Source organism: Ahaetulla prasina, chromosome 7 (genome assembly GCF_028640845.1).
Source record: "Ahaetulla prasina isolate Xishuangbanna chromosome 7, ASM2864084v1, whole genome shotgun sequence".
NCBI lineage: Eukaryota > Metazoa > Chordata > Lepidosauria > Squamata > Colubridae > Ahaetulla > Ahaetulla prasina.
The window spans coordinates 2885730-2902997 of NC_080545.1; the positions used below are offsets into that span (position 1 = coordinate 2885730).

Consider the following 17268-nt stretch of genomic DNA (forward strand, 5'->3'; position numbering starts at 1 on the left):
CTCTCTCTCTCTCTCTCTCTCTCTCTTTCTTTCTCTTTCTCTCTCTCTCTCTTAATTGCAAATATAAATTATCCGGGCTTGCAAGAACCTAAGGATTTCCCTCAGCACCCATTCAAAGTTCATAAGAAAGGAACACGGAGATAACAGCTAATTTTCCTTGGTGATGCTAAGACTCCGTAGAAATAGCACGCGTCGTAATCCTAAAATAATTCTGTAGTTTAGACCATGCTACTTTTTGAAGCATCTCCTGCATTTTAAGGTAAGACTTAAAACAAAACAAAACTGTTTTCCTTTAAATTCGCTTTGACTGTAAATGTTTGGGTGGGTGGGGCAGGAAAGTCGATTTTTTAAGCATTGTTGATTTTCTGAAAGTCAAAGGCTGTTTTGGAGCTTTGTGGTATCAGGGGTTTCTGGGAGTTGAAGTCCACCAGGCTTAAAGTTGCCAAGGTTGGAGACCCCTGCTCTAATATAAACAGACAAACTATTAAACATATTTACTGGGGGAGGAATAAAATTAACTAAATGTGAATTCAATCCAATCAAATGTGATATGTGATTGGATCGAATTCACATTTAATTAATCTTGTTCCTCCCCAGTAAATATGTTTAATAGTTTGTCTGTTTACATTTAAGGCAGGGATCTCCAACCTTGGCAACTTTTTATGATTTCAACTCCCAGAATCCCAGCCAGCTTTTAGTAGCTTTGCTGGCTGGGGGGTTCTGGGAGTTGAAGTCCGCCAGGCTTAAAGTTGCCAAGGTTGGAGACCCCTGCATTAGAGCATATTCAAAATTATAATAGGTTACACGCTTGGATATCTCTGGAGTCTGATGCTTTCGATTTGTAATGTGCGGCAACCGGTATGCTTGCTTGTGGTTAGCCACGCATTGGCCATTTTAAATCATGGTTTAATTGACGTTTGTTTATTTTTCTCTCTTCAGACCATTACTCAAAGAAAATGGGTGAAGCTGGACCAAACCACTTACGTTGACCCAACTGGTCAAACAAGGTAGGTATCTTGTCTTTTATTCAGTCTGTGAACGAAGAACTGCGGTCGATCCTCGCCTTACGACCAGACTGGAGCCCCAACGTTTCATTTGCTAAGTGAAACATTTCTGGAGTTTTGCCCCCATTTTACACCCTTTCGTTCCACAGTCACTGAGGGAATCACTGCAGCGGTTAAGTTAGTAGCAGGGTTGTTAAGTGAATCATTGCATTTGTTAAGTGAGTCACACCGTTGTTAAGTGAATCTGGGTTCCCTCTTGACTTGGCTTATCAGAAGGTCGTGGGAGTAAGGCCAAGAGATGATTGGCCCCTCCCATAAGGCTTAAAAAAGACCAGCAATGGCGTTTGGGCTTTGCCGGAAAACAACGTTGGTAGCTTCCTCTTCTGCTTCGTCTACGTCTTGCGTTTATTTTTGTGACTTCTGAACGTTTGCCAAGAAAGGCCGTCATAAATATGAGTCAACTGCCAAGCATCTGAACTTCGCTCACGTGGCCATGGGGATGCTGCAACCGTCATAAGTGTGGAAAAACGGTCACAGTGTTGTTGTAACTTTGAACGGTCACTAAATGAACTGTTGTAAGTCGAGAACTACCTGCATTGGGTAAATCAATAATTATCAGGCCATTTTTGTAGAGGTGTTAACTACCTGAGTTTCCATACTGTGGTAAACCAGGGTTTGTTTTAAACGTAAGTTGTACTATAAGCCAGGGTGGAGTGGTTCACATGAAACGCTGAATGAAAGAATGTGCAGGTCACATATGTGATTTCGCCTGCAGCTCCAGAGCACATCAGGGTCACCTATCAAAACTGAGTGAATGTTTGGATTTTGGCAACACCATATTAGAGATACGCCCCCAAGAGGAAAAATTTAACAGTCTTAATTACTTCAAAAATAGAATCCTAAAGTTTTATCCTGGTACTTCCTATGACTGTGTAAAAGGAAAGGAAAACTTTTTAATAGGTACCCTGTTTCCCCGAAAATAAGACCTCCCCTGATAATAAGCCCAATCGGGCTTTTGAGCGCATGCGCTAAAATAAGCCCCACCCCCTTGAAAATAAGCCCTCCCGAAAATATTTAAATGCATGCGCAGCTGGTCCCCACCATTTGCTCTGGTTTCCTCCACGCGCCCCAAAATAATAAGACCTCCCCAAAAATAAGGCCAAGCATTTATTTCGGGGTTAAAAAAAATATAAGACAGGGTCTTATTTTCAGGGAAACATGGTAGGTAGGCAGTAGGTAGGCAGGTAAATGGTAGATAGATAGATAGATGGATGGATGGATGGATGGATGGATGGATGGATAGATAGATAGATAGATAGATAGATAGATAGAGAGAGAGAGAGAGAGAGAACGAGGCAATAGAATGATGCATGATAGATAGATAGATAGATAGATAGATGAATAGATAGATAGATAGATAAAGATAGGGAGGGAGGGAGGGAGGGAGGGAGAGAGACAGATGATAGATAGATAGATAGATAGATAGATAGATAGATAGATAGATAGATAGATAGATAGATAGATAGATAGAGACATGAGAGAGAGAGAGAGAGAGAACGAGAGGCAATAGAATGATGCATGATAGATAGATAGATAGATAGATAGATAGATAGATAGATAGATAGATAGATAGATAGAGACATGAGAGAGAGAGAGAGAGAGAACGAGAGGCAATAGAATGATGCATGATAGATAGATAGATAGATAGATAGATAGATAGATAGATAGATAGATAGATAGATAGATAGATAGAGGGAGACATGATAGAGAGAGAGAGAGAGAGAGAGAGAGAGAGACAGATGATAGATAGATAGATAGATAGATAGATAGATAGATAGATAGATAGATAGATAGATAGATACAGTAGAGATAGATAGACAGACAGACAGATAGATATAAGCTACATGAAGTAAAGAAAACTTTTCAAAGAAAAAAAAGCACAATCGATTTGGTCAAAATGACAGCTTTTGAAAGTAATAACAATCCAGGTTCTGATATTTATCTTCCTTTTTGTAATTTTTAACAGAATATGGGAATCGGTAAAACGTACTACCAGGAAAGAAGGGGGTTCTGCCGATGGTAAGCATACTTTCCTTACTATGGGGGTCAAAAAAAATATCCCCCTCCCCAATTACTGCTGAATGAACAAACTGGACAAGGTGTATTACACAGAAAGAAAGAACAAATCAGTCTTAGCACTGATGGTGTCACTTAGTTGGGTAATGAGATGTCTGCAAGGAAACCACCAAGCTCAGAGAACACCAAGGACCCCGGAGTTCTCTTCTTCCTCCTCCTCCTCCTCTTCTTCCTCCTCCTCCCTGCAATTCCCTCTCCTTCTAGTACTGATGATGTTACCTAGCTGGGTAATGAAACGTCTATAAGAAAACAGTCAAGCTCAGAGGGCACCAAGGACTCCTCATTTCTACAAATATTCTCTATTGCTAAATATATATTGTTAAATACACCCTACAGTCCTCCTCCTCCTCCAAACCCTACTCCCTTCTAGCACTGAGGATGTTACCTAGTTGGGTAATGAGACGTCTGCGAGAAAACAATCAAGCTCAGAGAGCGCCAAGAACACAAATCAGTGCAAATGGGAAAATTGGCTCTATGGACTTTCCTGTTCAGCGCACACTGCTTAAAACGTTCGGTTTGCGATAGGCGCTGCTCTCAATTCCTCTGGGAAGGCACCTGCAAAGTCTACTCCAGCTTTTCGAGAAGGTGGAAATGGCTACTTGGGGGTAGAAACTTGAAAAAGTTGGTGCTTCAAACCGAAGTAGCAACAACGCAGGATAATCCTGGAGGGCCATTCTGAGTCCCTGGAGATTGTGGTTCGGATATACACTCATTTTAGAAACTCCTTGGACTGTTCACACACACAGAGAGACACATACACACAGATTCCTGGCGACACCCACGCCCCAAGAGGTTGGGAAAGTGGGAGAACCTCCTAAGTCAGTGATGGCTAACCTTTTTGTCTTTGCATGCTAAAAGCGTGCACGCGTGGCGGCACCTATAATGCAATGCACGCCTGACCCACTCACCCCCCCGCATACCTCGCCCCCTTGCGCATGCATGTACAACCCTGTTGTGACTCCAGCCCCCGAACCTGGCCCCATGCCCGAAAGTGACTCAGAAAGTGAGGGGGAAGGGCCAGTAAGGCTTACCTTGGGAGCGCCAATTCCTTTGGCTCGGCTCCAGGAGCCAGAACCAGACCAGTCGGAGGACGTAATGAGGCCATCATCCCCTGATTCCTCCCTTCCCCAGGCTACGCCTTCAGACCCAGCTGATAATAATAATAATCAAGCTTGGCTTGACCCGTGCTTCAGAAGATTAGAGAGGCGGCATCATCAAAAGGAACATGATATATAAGGAGCTTTGGGACTGCTCTCACTCCACGGGAAGCAAAAGATTAGCTGAACCGTTTCAAAAAGAGCTGAAAGTCTTGCTACATGAGTCATTCGTTTGAACTTTGGCAGGCAGCTGCGATTTCTCTGCCAGGACTGATAAGAGCCGTGAATCCACTGGCTGAAGGCCAGTTCGTGGGACTGAAGTGGGGAAGGAGACAGAACAAACCCTCCCGTGCTCCCCCTGCCCCTGTGCATGCGCGTGTGATCCCGTCCCCCTGTGCATACGTCCGCACCCCACTCATGCTTACACGCACATCTCCCACATGCGCCCTGCCCCCCACGCATGCATAGCAGAGACCCAAAAATCAGATGGCCGGCAGGAGATGCACTTGCATGTGTGGTGGAGTTGAGCTGGGCGACGGTTTGCATGCACACGAAGAGGGTTCTGCATACCAGCTGTGGCATGTGGGCCATAGCATAGCATAGCATAGCATAACAGCATAGCATAGCATAGCATAGCATAGCATAGCATAGCATAACATAACATAACATAACATAACATAACATAACATAACATAACATAACATAACATAACATAACATAACATAACATAACATAACATAAAATGGTCCTAAGTTATTTTGAAGTTCCTTCAACAAAGGATGGGATAAAATGCATTTTAATAAAAGGTGGATTTGTCTTGTAGACCAAAAGCATATTAATTTCCCCCCTTGATTCACTGGGGGGGGGGGCCTCCAGAAAGCTAATTTTACTTGTGAACCAGGTTAGATCTAAAGAGAGCAACCGGTCGCCCCCAAAAGGGACCTTTGCCAACCAAGAACCAGTAAGGCCACGGCCGCACTGCACCACTTCTCCAGATCCCCTCTGGTTCCTCTGGTTATCGATGAGCATTGAACCTTCGGCTGTTTTCATTCCGGCCATCCTGTTTTCCTCTGCTTCTCCTCTCGGTTGGTAGGTGTGGCTGTTATTCCGGTGCTGCAGCGAACTCTCCACTACGATTGCATGGTCCTGGTGAAACAGTTTAGGCCTCCCTTGGGAGCCTATTGCTTGGAATTCCCGGCAGGTAGGTGGTCAGACTTGTGGGATGAAAAACCCTTTCCTTTCCCTCCCCTTCCCTCCCCTCCCCTCTCCTTTCCCTCTCTTTCCCTTTTCCTCCTACCCTTTCTCTCCCTTCCCTTCCTCCTTTCCTTTCCCTTCCCACCCCTCTCCTTCCCTTTCCTCTCTCCCTCAACCTTTTCCTTTCCTTTCCTTTCCTTTCACTCTCCTCCCCTCCTCTCTCCTCTCCTCTCCTCTCCTTCCCTTCCCTTCCCTTTTTCCTTCCCTCTGTCGCCTACTTTTCCTTTCCCCTTTTCTCTTCCTCCTTCCCTCTCTCTCCCTTCCCTTCCCTTCCCTTCCCCCTTTCTTTTCCTTTCCCTTCCCTTCCCTTTTTCCTTCCCTCTCTCTCCTACTTTTCCTTCCCCCTTTCCTTTCTTTCCTTTCCGTTCCCTTCCCTTCCCTTTTTTCTTCCCTCTCTCCTACTTTTCCTTCCCCCTTTCCTTTCTTTCCTTTCCCTTCCCTTCCCTTCCCTTCCCTTTTTCCTTCCCTCTCTCTCCTACTTTTCCTTTCCCCTTTTCTCTTCCTCCTTCCCTCTCTCTCCCTTCCCTTCCCTTCCCTTTTCTTTCCCCTTCCCTTCCCTCTTTTTTTCAGTGTATTTTTCTTGAAGGAACGATGGTTTGCTTGAAGCTCTGATGGCCCCACTGTGTCCCTTCTGTTCTTTTAGCTGCCTGTAACTCAAGTTGTGTATTTGCACCACAGGTCTGATTGACAGCAATGAAACTCCCGAGACGGCTGCCTTACGCGAACTGGAAGAAGAAACGGGTTACAAAGGGGACATCCTGGAATGTTCTCCAGGTAGGTTTTGAGGTTTGCCTTAACTGCTGAAAAAGAAAAAGAGGAAGAAGAAAGGATGGCATTAGGGTCCCTGGTGCTCTCTGAGCTTGGTGGTTCATTTCAATCCTGACCTGCAAATACAGGTAGTCCTAGACTTACAATACAACAGTTCATTTAGTGACCGAAGTTACAACAGGATTCAAAAAAACAACAGGGAAGCCAGATCCACATAACGACTAACTTAACCTCGGCACTTAACAGGGACAGGAAAGGTCGTAAAAATGGGGGGAAATTCCCTTAACAAAGGTCTCCCTTCACAATGGAAATCTGGGGGTCGGTTGTGGTTGTAAGTCAAGGACAACCTGTAGTTCCACTGATTAATTGTTCTCACTGTCAGGAAATTCCTCCTTAGTTCTAAGTTGCTTCTCTCCTTGATCAGTTTCCACCCATTGCTTCTTGTCCTGCCTTCAGGTGCTTTGGAGAACAGCCTGACTCCCTCTTCTTTGTGGCAGCCCCTGAGATATTGGAAGACTGCTATCATGTCTCCCCTGGTCCTTCTTTTTATTAAACTAGACATGCCCAGTTCCTGCAACTGTTCTTCATGTGTTTCAGCCTCCAGTCCCCTAATCATCTTCTCTGCACTCTTTCTAGAGTCTTTTTTACATCGTGGCGACCAAAACTGGATGCAATATTCCAAGTGTGGCCTTACCAAGGCATTATAAAGTGGTATTAACACTTCACGTGATCTTAATTCTGTCCCTTTGTTGATGCAACCCAGAACTGTGTTGGCTTTTTTGGCAGCTGCTGCACACTTGCTGGCTCATATTTAAGTGATTGTCCATTAGGACTCCAAGATCCCTCTCACAGTTACTACTATTTAGCAAGGTACCACATATACGGTACCTGTGCATTTTGTTTTTTTGGCCTAAATATAGAACTTTACTTTTTTCACTGTTGAATTTCATTTTGTTAGATAGCGCCCAATGTTCAAGTCTGTCAAGATCCTTCTGTAACTTGAGCCTATCTTCTGGAGTGGTGGCTATTCCTGCCAGCTTGGTGTCATCTGCAAATTTGATGAGTTCCCCATCTATCCCCTCATCCAAGTTATTGATGAAGATGTTGAAGAGTCCTGGGCCTAAAACAGAGCCTTGGGGTACTCCACTGCATACTTCCCTCTATATATTAGGTAGATGTATTAACCTCTAAGCCATGGGTCTCCAGCCTTGGCTACTTTAAGCCTGGAGGACTTCAACTCCCAAAATTCCCCAGCCAGCAAAGCTGGGGAATTCTGGGAGCTGAGGTTCTCCAGGCTTAAAGTGGCCAAGGTTGGAGACCCCTGCTCTAAGCCATAGGCAAAGATTAAATGCTTGTTTTTTGTTTAATTTTATTTTTGCCACGGAGCGGTCCAGCAGGATTAGAACCAGATGTCCTGGAGAAAGTCTATCCATCAAGTCGCTTAAGGATCACCGCCCCCTTAATAGCACTTAATTAGTCCAATTAAATCTGGGTGATTATGTTGCTAAATCGGGAAACAGGCATTGTTGACAGGAGAAAGTTGGTGATTAACATGCTAGACATGTTGAAGAGGTAGTGATAACAGTTTTCGGAAGCAGAATACAGCTGGAAGGGACCTTGGAGGTCTTCTAGTCCAACCCCCTGCTCAAGAAGGAGACCCTATACTATTTCAGACAAGGTGCTGTCCAGTTTCTTCTTAAAAACCTTCAGTGATGAAGAACGAAGGAAGGAAGGAAGGAAAGAAGGAAGGAAGGAAGGAGGGAGGAGGAGGAGGAGGAGGAGGAGGAGGAAGGAAGGAAGGAAGGAAGGAGGAGGGAGGAGGAGGAGGAGGAGGAGGAGGAAGGAAGGAAGGAAGGAAGGAAGGAAGGAAGGAAGGAAGGAAGGAAGGAAGAAAAACAACATAACAAAATAATTTCTTTTATGTACACTGAGAGCATATGCACCAAGATAAATTCCTTGTGTGTCCCATCACACTTGGCCAATAAAAAAATTCAGTTCAGTTCAGTTCAGTTCAGTTCAGTTCAACTCCTCAACTCAACTCAACTCAACTCTACTCTACTCTACTCTACTCTACTCTACTCTACTCTACTCTACTCTACTCTACTCTACTCTGGTCTGGTCTGGTCTGGTCTGGTCTGGTCTGGTCTGGTCTGGTCTGGTCTGGTCTGGTCTGGTCTGGTCTGGTCTGGTCTATTCTTGATTGTTTCCTGATTGCTTATTTGTACCCTGTGACTATCATTAAATGTTGTACCTTATGATTCTTGATGAAGGTATCTTTTCTTTTATATACACTGAGAGCATATGCACCAAGACAAATTCCTTGTGTGTCCAATCACACTTGGCCAATAAAAAATTCTATTCTATTCTATTCTATTCTATTCTATTCTATTCTATTCTATTCTATTCTATTCTATTCTATTCTATTCTATTCTATTCTATTCTAATCTTTTCTTTTATATACACTGAGAGCATATGCACCAAGACAAATTCCTTGTGTGTCCAATCACACTTGGCCAATAAAAAATTCTATTCTGCTCTGCTCTGCTACTCTACTCTACTCTACTCTACTCCATTCCATTCTAGAGTTGGAAGGGACCTTGGAGGTCTTCTAGTCCAACTCCCTGCTCAAACAGGGAGACCCTATACCATTTTAGACAAATGGTTGTCCAGTCTCCTTAAAAACCTCTGGTGTTGGAGCACCCACAACTTCTAGTGGCAAGCTGTTCCGCTGGTTAATTGTCCTCACTGTTAGGCAGTTTCTCCTTCCTTCCAGGTTGCTTCTCTCCTGGATTCATTTTGTTCTCACAACCTCGGGGACGGTGCAAAAGTTGGGTTAGGGTTAACCATGCAAAGAGGTCGTAACTCTCTTCTTCCAGTGCCGCTATGACTTTGAACGGTCACTAAACGAAGCGTTGTAAGTCAAGGACTGCCTGTAGGTCGATAAAATAAGAGAATGTCTGTGCGTACTTTTTCCAAGATGAATGAGGGTAGACTCTTGGCTTCTTTTCTGCGTAACTGAATGTTGGTGCTTTTCCGTAGCTTTGTGCTTAGATCCCGGGCTGACAAACTGCGCGTCACACATTGCGACCGTCACCATCAACGGAGACCTCCCTGTCAATCTGAAGCCGAAACAAAAACCCGGTGCGTGTTTTGTTAACGTTCCTTTCCTTTTTTCCTTCTCCCAAATTAACTTTTCCAACGTCGAAGTTCCGTCAAGGTCCATCATGGATTTTGATTAATTTGGGAGCGTCTTTATTGGGGATCTCTAGTTGAAGTCCACGGATCTTAAAAGTTGCCAGGTGCAGAAGAATCGTTACGGGAAAAACTGGCCTTGAGATGCATCTCAATATCGAAGTGTGGCTGAATCAATCAGTTATGGATCTTGTAAAGCTCCCAAATCATCATCTTTCAATGACCCTGACTCCAGCCCTGAATGGAGCTGAGAGTTTACTGGCCGGATGCCCTTCCCTGTCACCAGTACGGAGTTTTGTTCAGCAGATATATTCTCATTGTGCCCGGAGAAAGAAATATCCCTCTCAACCGCTACCTAGGATCGAACTCACGGTCTCATGATTGTGAGGCGAGAGCTCCGCCTCTAGGCCACCGCACCACTCTTGCTTTATTATGTCAAATGTTCCAGAACTATTGGCAGCTCTTTGAGGTAGTCCAGATAATAAACCAAAACCTTGAGTGTATTGTAAAGTCACAGTCTTACAAATCTGAACAGAACAGCAGAGTTGTATGTCAAATGGGCTGTTTTCGTCCTCCCCAGCCTCCAGAGCCTCTCCAGAGCAAAAAACAGGCCTTCCGGTCCCACCAGAAATTGTCAAACGGGCCGTTTTTGGCTTCCGGAGGACCTCCAGGGGGGATGGGGAAGGCCGTTTTTGCCCTCCCCAGACTCCTAGAGAGGCCCTGGAGCCAGGTGAGAGAGAAAAACGGGCCTTCCCCCCCACCCCAGGCCCTCCGGAGGCAGGAAACAGCCTGTTTCCCTACTTCTGGAGGGCCCAGAAGACCCGAAAATCGGATGGCCGGCGCGCGCATGTGTGTCAGAGCTGAGCTCGCGTGCCCACAGATATGGCTACATGTGCCACCTGTGGCACGCGTGCCCTCGGTTCGCCATCACGGTTCTAGTATATGCATAATTTTGTATTTTTATTTATTTATTTTGTCGTGTTTATATAATGCACGTTGGAGGGGGCGACCCTTTGAGAGCTGCATGCAACGAAATTTCATGTCAATGTATGCCAATCAGTGCGCCTTCACAGGGACAATAAAGTTATTCAAAGTTCTCTAATTTCAAACATCAAAGGCGTAAAAAAACATCACGTTGTGTTGAACGTCCTTTCTGAGAGAGGGTCTGCCATTGTGCAATTATACACAGCAGTTCAGATCCACCGAGGTCTTATTTTTGTGACATTTGTGTTCTCTTTCTCCCCTACAGAGGAAGGAGGTACGTTAACCTGGCTCCGTTCCTTTTTGGCTGGGAACCGAGACGAATATTCTCAATTTCCTTCGGCGTTCCAGTGTCGGGTTTGAATTCGCTCATCTTTTGCAGTCACTCATATCCTCCGTCATCAGAAATTGTGTCACATTTTGAGGCCTTCCTGCGCATCGGTCTTTGTTAGTAACGGGATAAAATGCATGAACAGGTAGTCCTTGACTTACAACGTTCCTTTAGTGACGGTCTGAAGTTACGACGGGACTGAAAAAAGTGAGCTATGCCTGTGCTTCACACTTACGACCGTTGCAGCCTCGTGATCAAAATTCAGACACTTGGCAACGGACTCATATTTATGACGGTCGCAGAGGGTCACGTGATCCTCCTTTGACCAGCAAAATCAACGGGGAAAGCCAGATTCGCTTAACAACCGTGTTACTAACTGGACATCTGCAGTGACTCACTTAACAACCGTGTTACTAACTCGATAACTGCAGATTCACTTAACAACCGTGTTACTAACTGAACAACTGCAGCGATTCACTTAACAAAGACAAGAAAGGTCGTACAATGGGGCAAAACCAACTGAATAGCTGCCTTGCTTAGCAACAGAAATTTTGGGCTCAATTGTGGCCGTAAGTCGAGGACTACCTGTCTATAGGGATCAGGGGAATACAAATAATTTTTTTTTTAAAAAAAATGGTTTCCGAGTTAGAAACCTGATTCTAAGGTTTTGTGAGATCCAGTTTCCTGCAGATGTTTTTGCCTTGGTAATGAAACCTCTGCAAGAAAACCACCAAGCTCAGCCCCACCCATTCAGCCCCGAACTACAAATATTCTCATTTATTGGTACCATTTCATAAATGGGTGACTGAAGACTAGGCCATCTGACGTCCTTCTAGATGTTAAAATGGGCGAAACTGACATTTTAGCAGAAAAGAAATCGGTGTGATGGAGGATGGCGCCAATCCCGTAACCTGCAGGGTTTTCGTTCTGTTTTTCCCCTTCAGAGTTTGTGGAAGTCGTTACGCTACCGAAGAACGATTTAATGCAGAGAATTGAAGGTAAGGAAGTGTGGAAAGTTGGTTTTGAGATGTAGAACTGAAGCTAGGGGGTCAACCTAAAGAGATGTCTGAAACAGTAGACAGTTTCCTGCTTGAGCAGTGGGTTGAACTAGAAGACCTCTAAGGTCCCTTCCAACTTCGTTATTATGTCATTCTGTTATGTTTTCCTTCCTTCCTCCCTCCCTCCTTCCCTTCCTTTCTCATTCTCCTTCCTGGTGGTGCAGTGGTTAGAATGCAGTATTGCAGGCGAACTCTGCCCACTGTCAGCAGTTCGATCCTGACCGGCTCAAGGTTGACTCAGCCTTCCATCCTTCCAAAGGTCGGTAAAATGAGGACCCAAATGGGCGGAAGAGGTTGACTCTGTAAACCGCTTAGAGAGGGCTGGAAAGCACCATAAAGCGGTATATGAGTCTAAGTGCTATTGCCCTTCCTTCCTTCCTTCCTTCCTTCCTTCCTTCCTTCCTTCCTTCCTTCCTTCCTTCTTCCCTTTCTCATTCTCCTTCCTGGTGGCGCAGTGGTTAGAATGCAGTATTGCAGGCGAACTCTGCCCACTGTCAGCAGTTCGATCCTGACCAGCTCAAGGTTGACTCAGCCTTCCGTCCTCCCAAGGAGGGTAAAATGAGAACCCAGATTGTTGGGGGGCAATAGGCTGACTCTGTAAACCACCCAGAGCGGGGCTGTAAAAGCACTGTGAAGCAGTACATAAATCTAAAGTGCTATTGCTAGTTTTGAGAAATAATTTGGATAATTTTGAGAAATAATTTGGACGGTAATTCAATGCAAAAGACAGTATCAGGGACCCAGCTCCATTCTGTACGATTTCTCTTCCAGCTCTCATCTAAAGCATGATTATTAACATCATTTTATTACTATAATAATGCTTTAAAGAGAGTAAGGGTTACACAGATGGAATCTCCCGAGTCTCTTTTTCAGCTGTGCTTATATTATCCAGTTAAATTATTTCTAGAATTAAACTCGGTTTCCGCCAGGATTATAGGGCCCACGTCACGCTAAATTGGACCGAAACCAAATTCGAAGCACCATCGTTTTGGTTTGAATGAAACCCTCTTTATACAACTTTGGCAAATTGTTTTTGGACCAGTTTTAACGGCTTCTGGTACAGGGGGCCCTTGGCTTGCAATGGGTCGTTTAGGGACCGTTCCGTTTTACAACAGCACTAAGTGAACTGTCGTAAGTCGAGGACCAGCTGTATTACGGGAAACTGCCATCTGTGGCCCTTGGGAGGGAAGACGGCTCCTGGATGTCTTTTGTCTAGTGTGTGTCCTTGTGGGTGTGTTTTCTGCAGAACTGGTGGCCGAGGAACACTTGATCGTGGATGCCAAGCTGTACGCTTACGCGCTGGCCCTGAGGCACGCCACGGACCAGCCCTTCCAGGTGCCCTTCATGAAGTTCTAGAACGCCACGTTCTAGGATGCCCAAGGCCGAGAATTTTGCTCCGAGCTGTTTCCCACATCAACATTTTTACTTTTAATTCAAGTTCACTGGAATCGTCGGTGGAAAAATAAAAATAAGTCTTTTTACCATCTTCCAGTCTATATGGTTCTTGAACTACCGGATTGTTGGGTTGAGTAGTGTTCTGACCTAGGCTTCCCAAGAACATGAAGCAGGCTCCATGTCCCCCCAAAAAACCAACCTTTTTATTAAGTTACCGTGAATTCCTGTTCTGTCTCATTCACATCCAGCAAAGTCTTTCAAGGGAGAATTTACAGACCTTATCTGACTTGGAGAGCTGCCAGGCTGGTATCGTCAAAACTTGGCCTGAAGTCTCTGAGGGTCGGGAATTAATGGTCTCCTGCAAACTCCACTCCCCCTTCGCTCCTTTTTATTCCCTGTGGGAGGGGCCATTCATCGTCCACCTGTGGCTTTACTCCCAAGTCGACCCTTGTTCCTTAGCCGTTCTCTTCTGGCAGGTCTGTGTATGCCCACACTGGGAACAGGCTCCAGCTGTTCTTCTGCCCCACTTCTGTACGACTCCGAAGGCAGCTGACCACTGTCAGACGGCCCTGGCCACATCTCTGCCTCTGACACAGAGCACTGATCAGAGCCTTCCCCAGACTCCAGGACTGGCCCATGTTCCTCCCCAACCTCCTCACTATCTGAGTCTACCACTGCCTCCAAGACTGTGGGTTGTGTCTTTGGGCTTGGCCAATTTTTTTATCATCAAAAGTGAAGCTCTTGGGACTTCATCCATGCTTGTCTTCTCCTTCCTGGACAGTGCAGGGAAGAGATCCCATCTTCCTTGGCTAGCCCATAAATGGTTGAGGGACCAACAGGCAGAACTTCCAGATCTTGAGAGCTGCAGGTCATCCAAGGCTGCCCATAATTTTCTCCCTGCCTCTAGCAAGGAATTCTAGGAGTTGTAGTCCACAAGTCTTCAAATTTGCCACATTTCAGAAACCCCAGTGTGGTGGGTGATGGGTTGGACTCCAAGGCTGAGGAGACCCTGGTTCCTCTTCAGCCATGGAAGTTCTCTGGAGCAGGGGTCTCCAACCTTGGTCCCTTTAAGACTTGTGGACTTCAACTCCCAGAGTCCCTGGCTGAGGGACTCTGGGAGTTGAAGTCCACAAATCTTAATGGGGCCAAGGTTGGAGACCCCTGCTCTGGAGGACTTTGGGCCAGTCCCTTTCCCAGCCCAGCCTACACCACAGGATTGCTCAATGCAGGGGGAAAAACTGGAAGGAGGGGCTTAGTGTACAGGTAGTCCTCGACTTATGACCACAATTGACCCCAACATTTTTGTTGCTAAGTGAGACAATTATGTAAGTTCCACCCTGTCATACGACCTTCTTTGCTAAGAGTTGTTCAGTGAATAACTCCCCTTGTTACTAACACAGTTGTTAAGCAAATCCAACTGCGGGGATGTTACAACAGCGTGTAAAGAACGGTTGTGAGTCACTTTTTTTAGTGTCGTCGTAACTTTGGTCACTAAGTGAGCTTTCATTAAGTTGAGGACTCTGTACATGCCCCCTTTTTACTTCAAGGAGTTACAGGGGAAGCCATTTTATGAAGAAGAAGAAGAAGAAGAAGAAGAAGAAGAAGAAGAAGAAGAAGAAGAAGAAGAAGAAGAAGAAGAAGAAGAAGAAGAAGAAGAAGAAGAAGAAGAAGAAGAAGAAGAAGAAGAAGAAGAAGAAGAAGAAGAAGAAGAAGAAGAAGAAGAAGAAGAAGAAGAAGAAGAAGAAGAAGAAGAAGAAGAAGAAGAAGAAGAAAAAAGCAAGGATAAGTTTTTAATTAAATAACTTTTAATGTCTGATGTTTTACACGGACTACAATGCTGCAAAGAAACACAACAAAGGCTCGGTTTCTTGTCAACACAAGCCCCTCGAAGACCAACAACTTTGCTCAGCTGTGAGTTGTTTGTATGAATGGACTTTGAAAAAGAGACGTGAGTGACATTTCAAGCAGCTACGGGTCTCTCTTCCCTGCTGCCCCCTCACTCCCCCCCAGTCCAAAAGACTCCAGGCTCACATGATGGTGTTGTGAACCGTCGGCCGCCAGACCCTCCAACAGCCGAATCGGAGGAGGCGATGGTGTGGGAGTCAGGGCCAGTATCCAGGCAACCTGGGAGCTCCGAGAGGAAATGGAATTGGCAGAGAGAGACAGACAGGTGGAACCTGGGCCGGCCGTCAGCCCCTGGAGAGTCAACAGCTCCCAGGTCTGGAGGTGGCTGATGAGGAAGAGGAGGAACAGCTGAGTCCAGTGCCTGACGCACGGATGCACAGAAGGAAGAGGAGAGGAGAACAGTGGAAATCTATGGGCCGGTCCTTGGGACGGAAGAACCACTGCTGCTAGTGAAGCCCCACCCTAGCTCTGGGGATCAAAGGCAGGGGGCAGAAATGAATAGGTGTGGCAGGCAACTATTCATCTCGCAGCTGGATGGACTTGTTAGCCTGCGATGAGAGAGAAACATTTTTGCACAGGCTGCCGGTGCTTCTAATAAAGGAATCATTGATTTAATTTCAGAGGGTTTGTCGTGTTCGGGGAGCTGGGTCAGAACGGATGGGTCTCCGAAGGGGCTGGCAGAAACCCAAATTCTCTTCATTCAGGCTCTACCACCTTTTACATTTCCGTGGGAGTGAATTCACAAATGTGGCTGTTGACACTATCTCCCACCCTCGGCTTAAATTTCAGAGTCGAGGAGTGGTGTTGGTGTTGAGATGTCTGCTCCAAAGACGGCCTTAAATTGCAAGGGAGGGGGGGGGTTGTGTTTTTCCTTTGAATATATATAGAAAAGCAATTCATGATAAAATATAGATTTTGAGGAAGGAAAGGGATCTCTTCAGCCGTTTGGAGCAACCCGAAATTCTTTGCAACGGGCGGCAAGATATGCGTAGGTAGGTTTGCACACCCACCGAGTGTGCAAAAGTGCAACAAGACAGGCACGCCCACCGCTCTTCCTTCGCGGGTTGGAGAGGAAAGAATTGTGTTTTCCAACGTTACAGGCCACACAAGAGAGAGATTTTTGGAATTATCATTATTATTATTATTCTGTTTTTTAAACCAAGATAATGTAAACTTTGATTCTTTTAAGGCAGCCAGCTCTGAAGCTGCGCGCAAGCCCATTTATGAACAAATGGGGGTGACTCGTTTCGAAAAGAAGGGGGAAAATAAATAAATTAAATGGCATTATTGGATCCGGATGAGGTCCAAGGACGTTTCCCCCCCGCTTTTGTCATAAACCAGGCGAATGCCAGCCTGTTTAGAAAAACAAAGCCCCCACGCCACCAACTTCGGCCTGTTCTTTGACAAAGATCTCAAAGTATTGATAAATTATCGTGACCGCCAGCAGAATGCCGGTACCGGAGCCGATGGCGCCCAGGAAATCAGCCAGGACCGAGAGCGCCCCGATACACAAGCCTCCGAAGGCAGCTGCCGTCGGGATGTATCTAAAGGGAAAAGAGGAAACGAAATTCGTTTGAATGCAAATCTGCTCCCTTTTTGTGTCGTAGTGCTTGCAATTGCTGACATATCCTTTGGCGGGGGAGAGCAAGATCTAGGTTAGAAGCTGGAGGTGGAACCTGAAGCAAGTTGCGTTGGCGCCACATGTGCCTGAAAGTTCCGAATTTCCTCATGTTGTTTTTTTATTTTTTTTTATAACCGCCTTGAAGGCTGGTCCTCGACCTACGATTGCAACGGAGCCCCAAATTTCTGCGGCTAAGTGAGGAGGAGGAGGAGGAGCAAGAGGAGGATGGTGAGGTCCTTAGAGCAGTTCTTTCCTTGCAGACATTTAATTACCCAACTAGGTAACATCATCAGTGCTAAGAGGGAATGGGGTTGTCAGGGAAAAGGAAGAGGACGACGACCACGACTGTGGGGTCCTTGGTGCTCTCTGAGCTCGGTGGTTTTCTTCCAGACATTTCATTACCCAACTAGGTAATATCATTAGTGCTAATGACTGAGGTTTTTACCTAGTTTTATTTATTTTATTTATTCTATACCTAGAATTACTGAGTCTGTCATTTGCACCTCTATAACTGTCTGGTTCGGTT

At 45.6% G+C, this 17268-nt stretch overlaps 2 protein-coding genes across 5 annotated transcripts in view; one reads left to right on the forward strand and one right to left on the reverse strand.

Moving 5' to 3' along the window:
- The window catches only part of NUDT5 (nudix hydrolase 5), a 20558-nt gene extending 7251 nt beyond the window's left edge, over positions 1–13307 (forward strand). For 2 of the 3 annotated variants that reach the window (XM_058191380.1, XM_058191381.1), the window contains exons 3-9: positions 940–1007; positions 3031–3083; positions 5331–5438; positions 6170–6265; positions 9299–9400; positions 11708–11761; positions 13068–13307. In XM_058191380.1, coding sequence (XP_058047363.1) covers positions 940–1007; positions 3031–3083; positions 5331–5438; positions 6170–6265; positions 9299–9400; positions 11708–11761; positions 13068–13177 — 591 coding nt within the window. In that variant the 3' untranslated portion in view covers positions 13178–13307. Of the gene's footprint in view, positions 1–939; positions 1008–3030; positions 3084–5330; positions 5439–6169; positions 6266–9298; positions 9401–10700; positions 10790–11707; positions 11762–13067 lie in introns of all 3 variants that reach the window. The other variant, XM_058191382.1, reaches the window with a different exon arrangement.
- A 1693-nt stretch (positions 13308–15000) lies between these two features.
- SEC61A2 (SEC61 translocon subunit alpha 2) overlaps positions 15001–17268 on the reverse strand; it is a 33161-nt gene continuing 30893 nt past the window's right edge. Inside the window, exon 11 of one of the 2 annotated variants that reach the window (XM_058190760.1) lies at positions 15001–16665. In XM_058190760.1, the coding sequence (XP_058046743.1) occupies positions 16479–16665 (187 nt within the window). In that variant the 3' untranslated portion in view covers positions 15001–16478. The remainder of the gene's footprint in view (positions 16666–17268) is intronic. The other variant, XM_058190759.1, reaches the window with a different exon arrangement.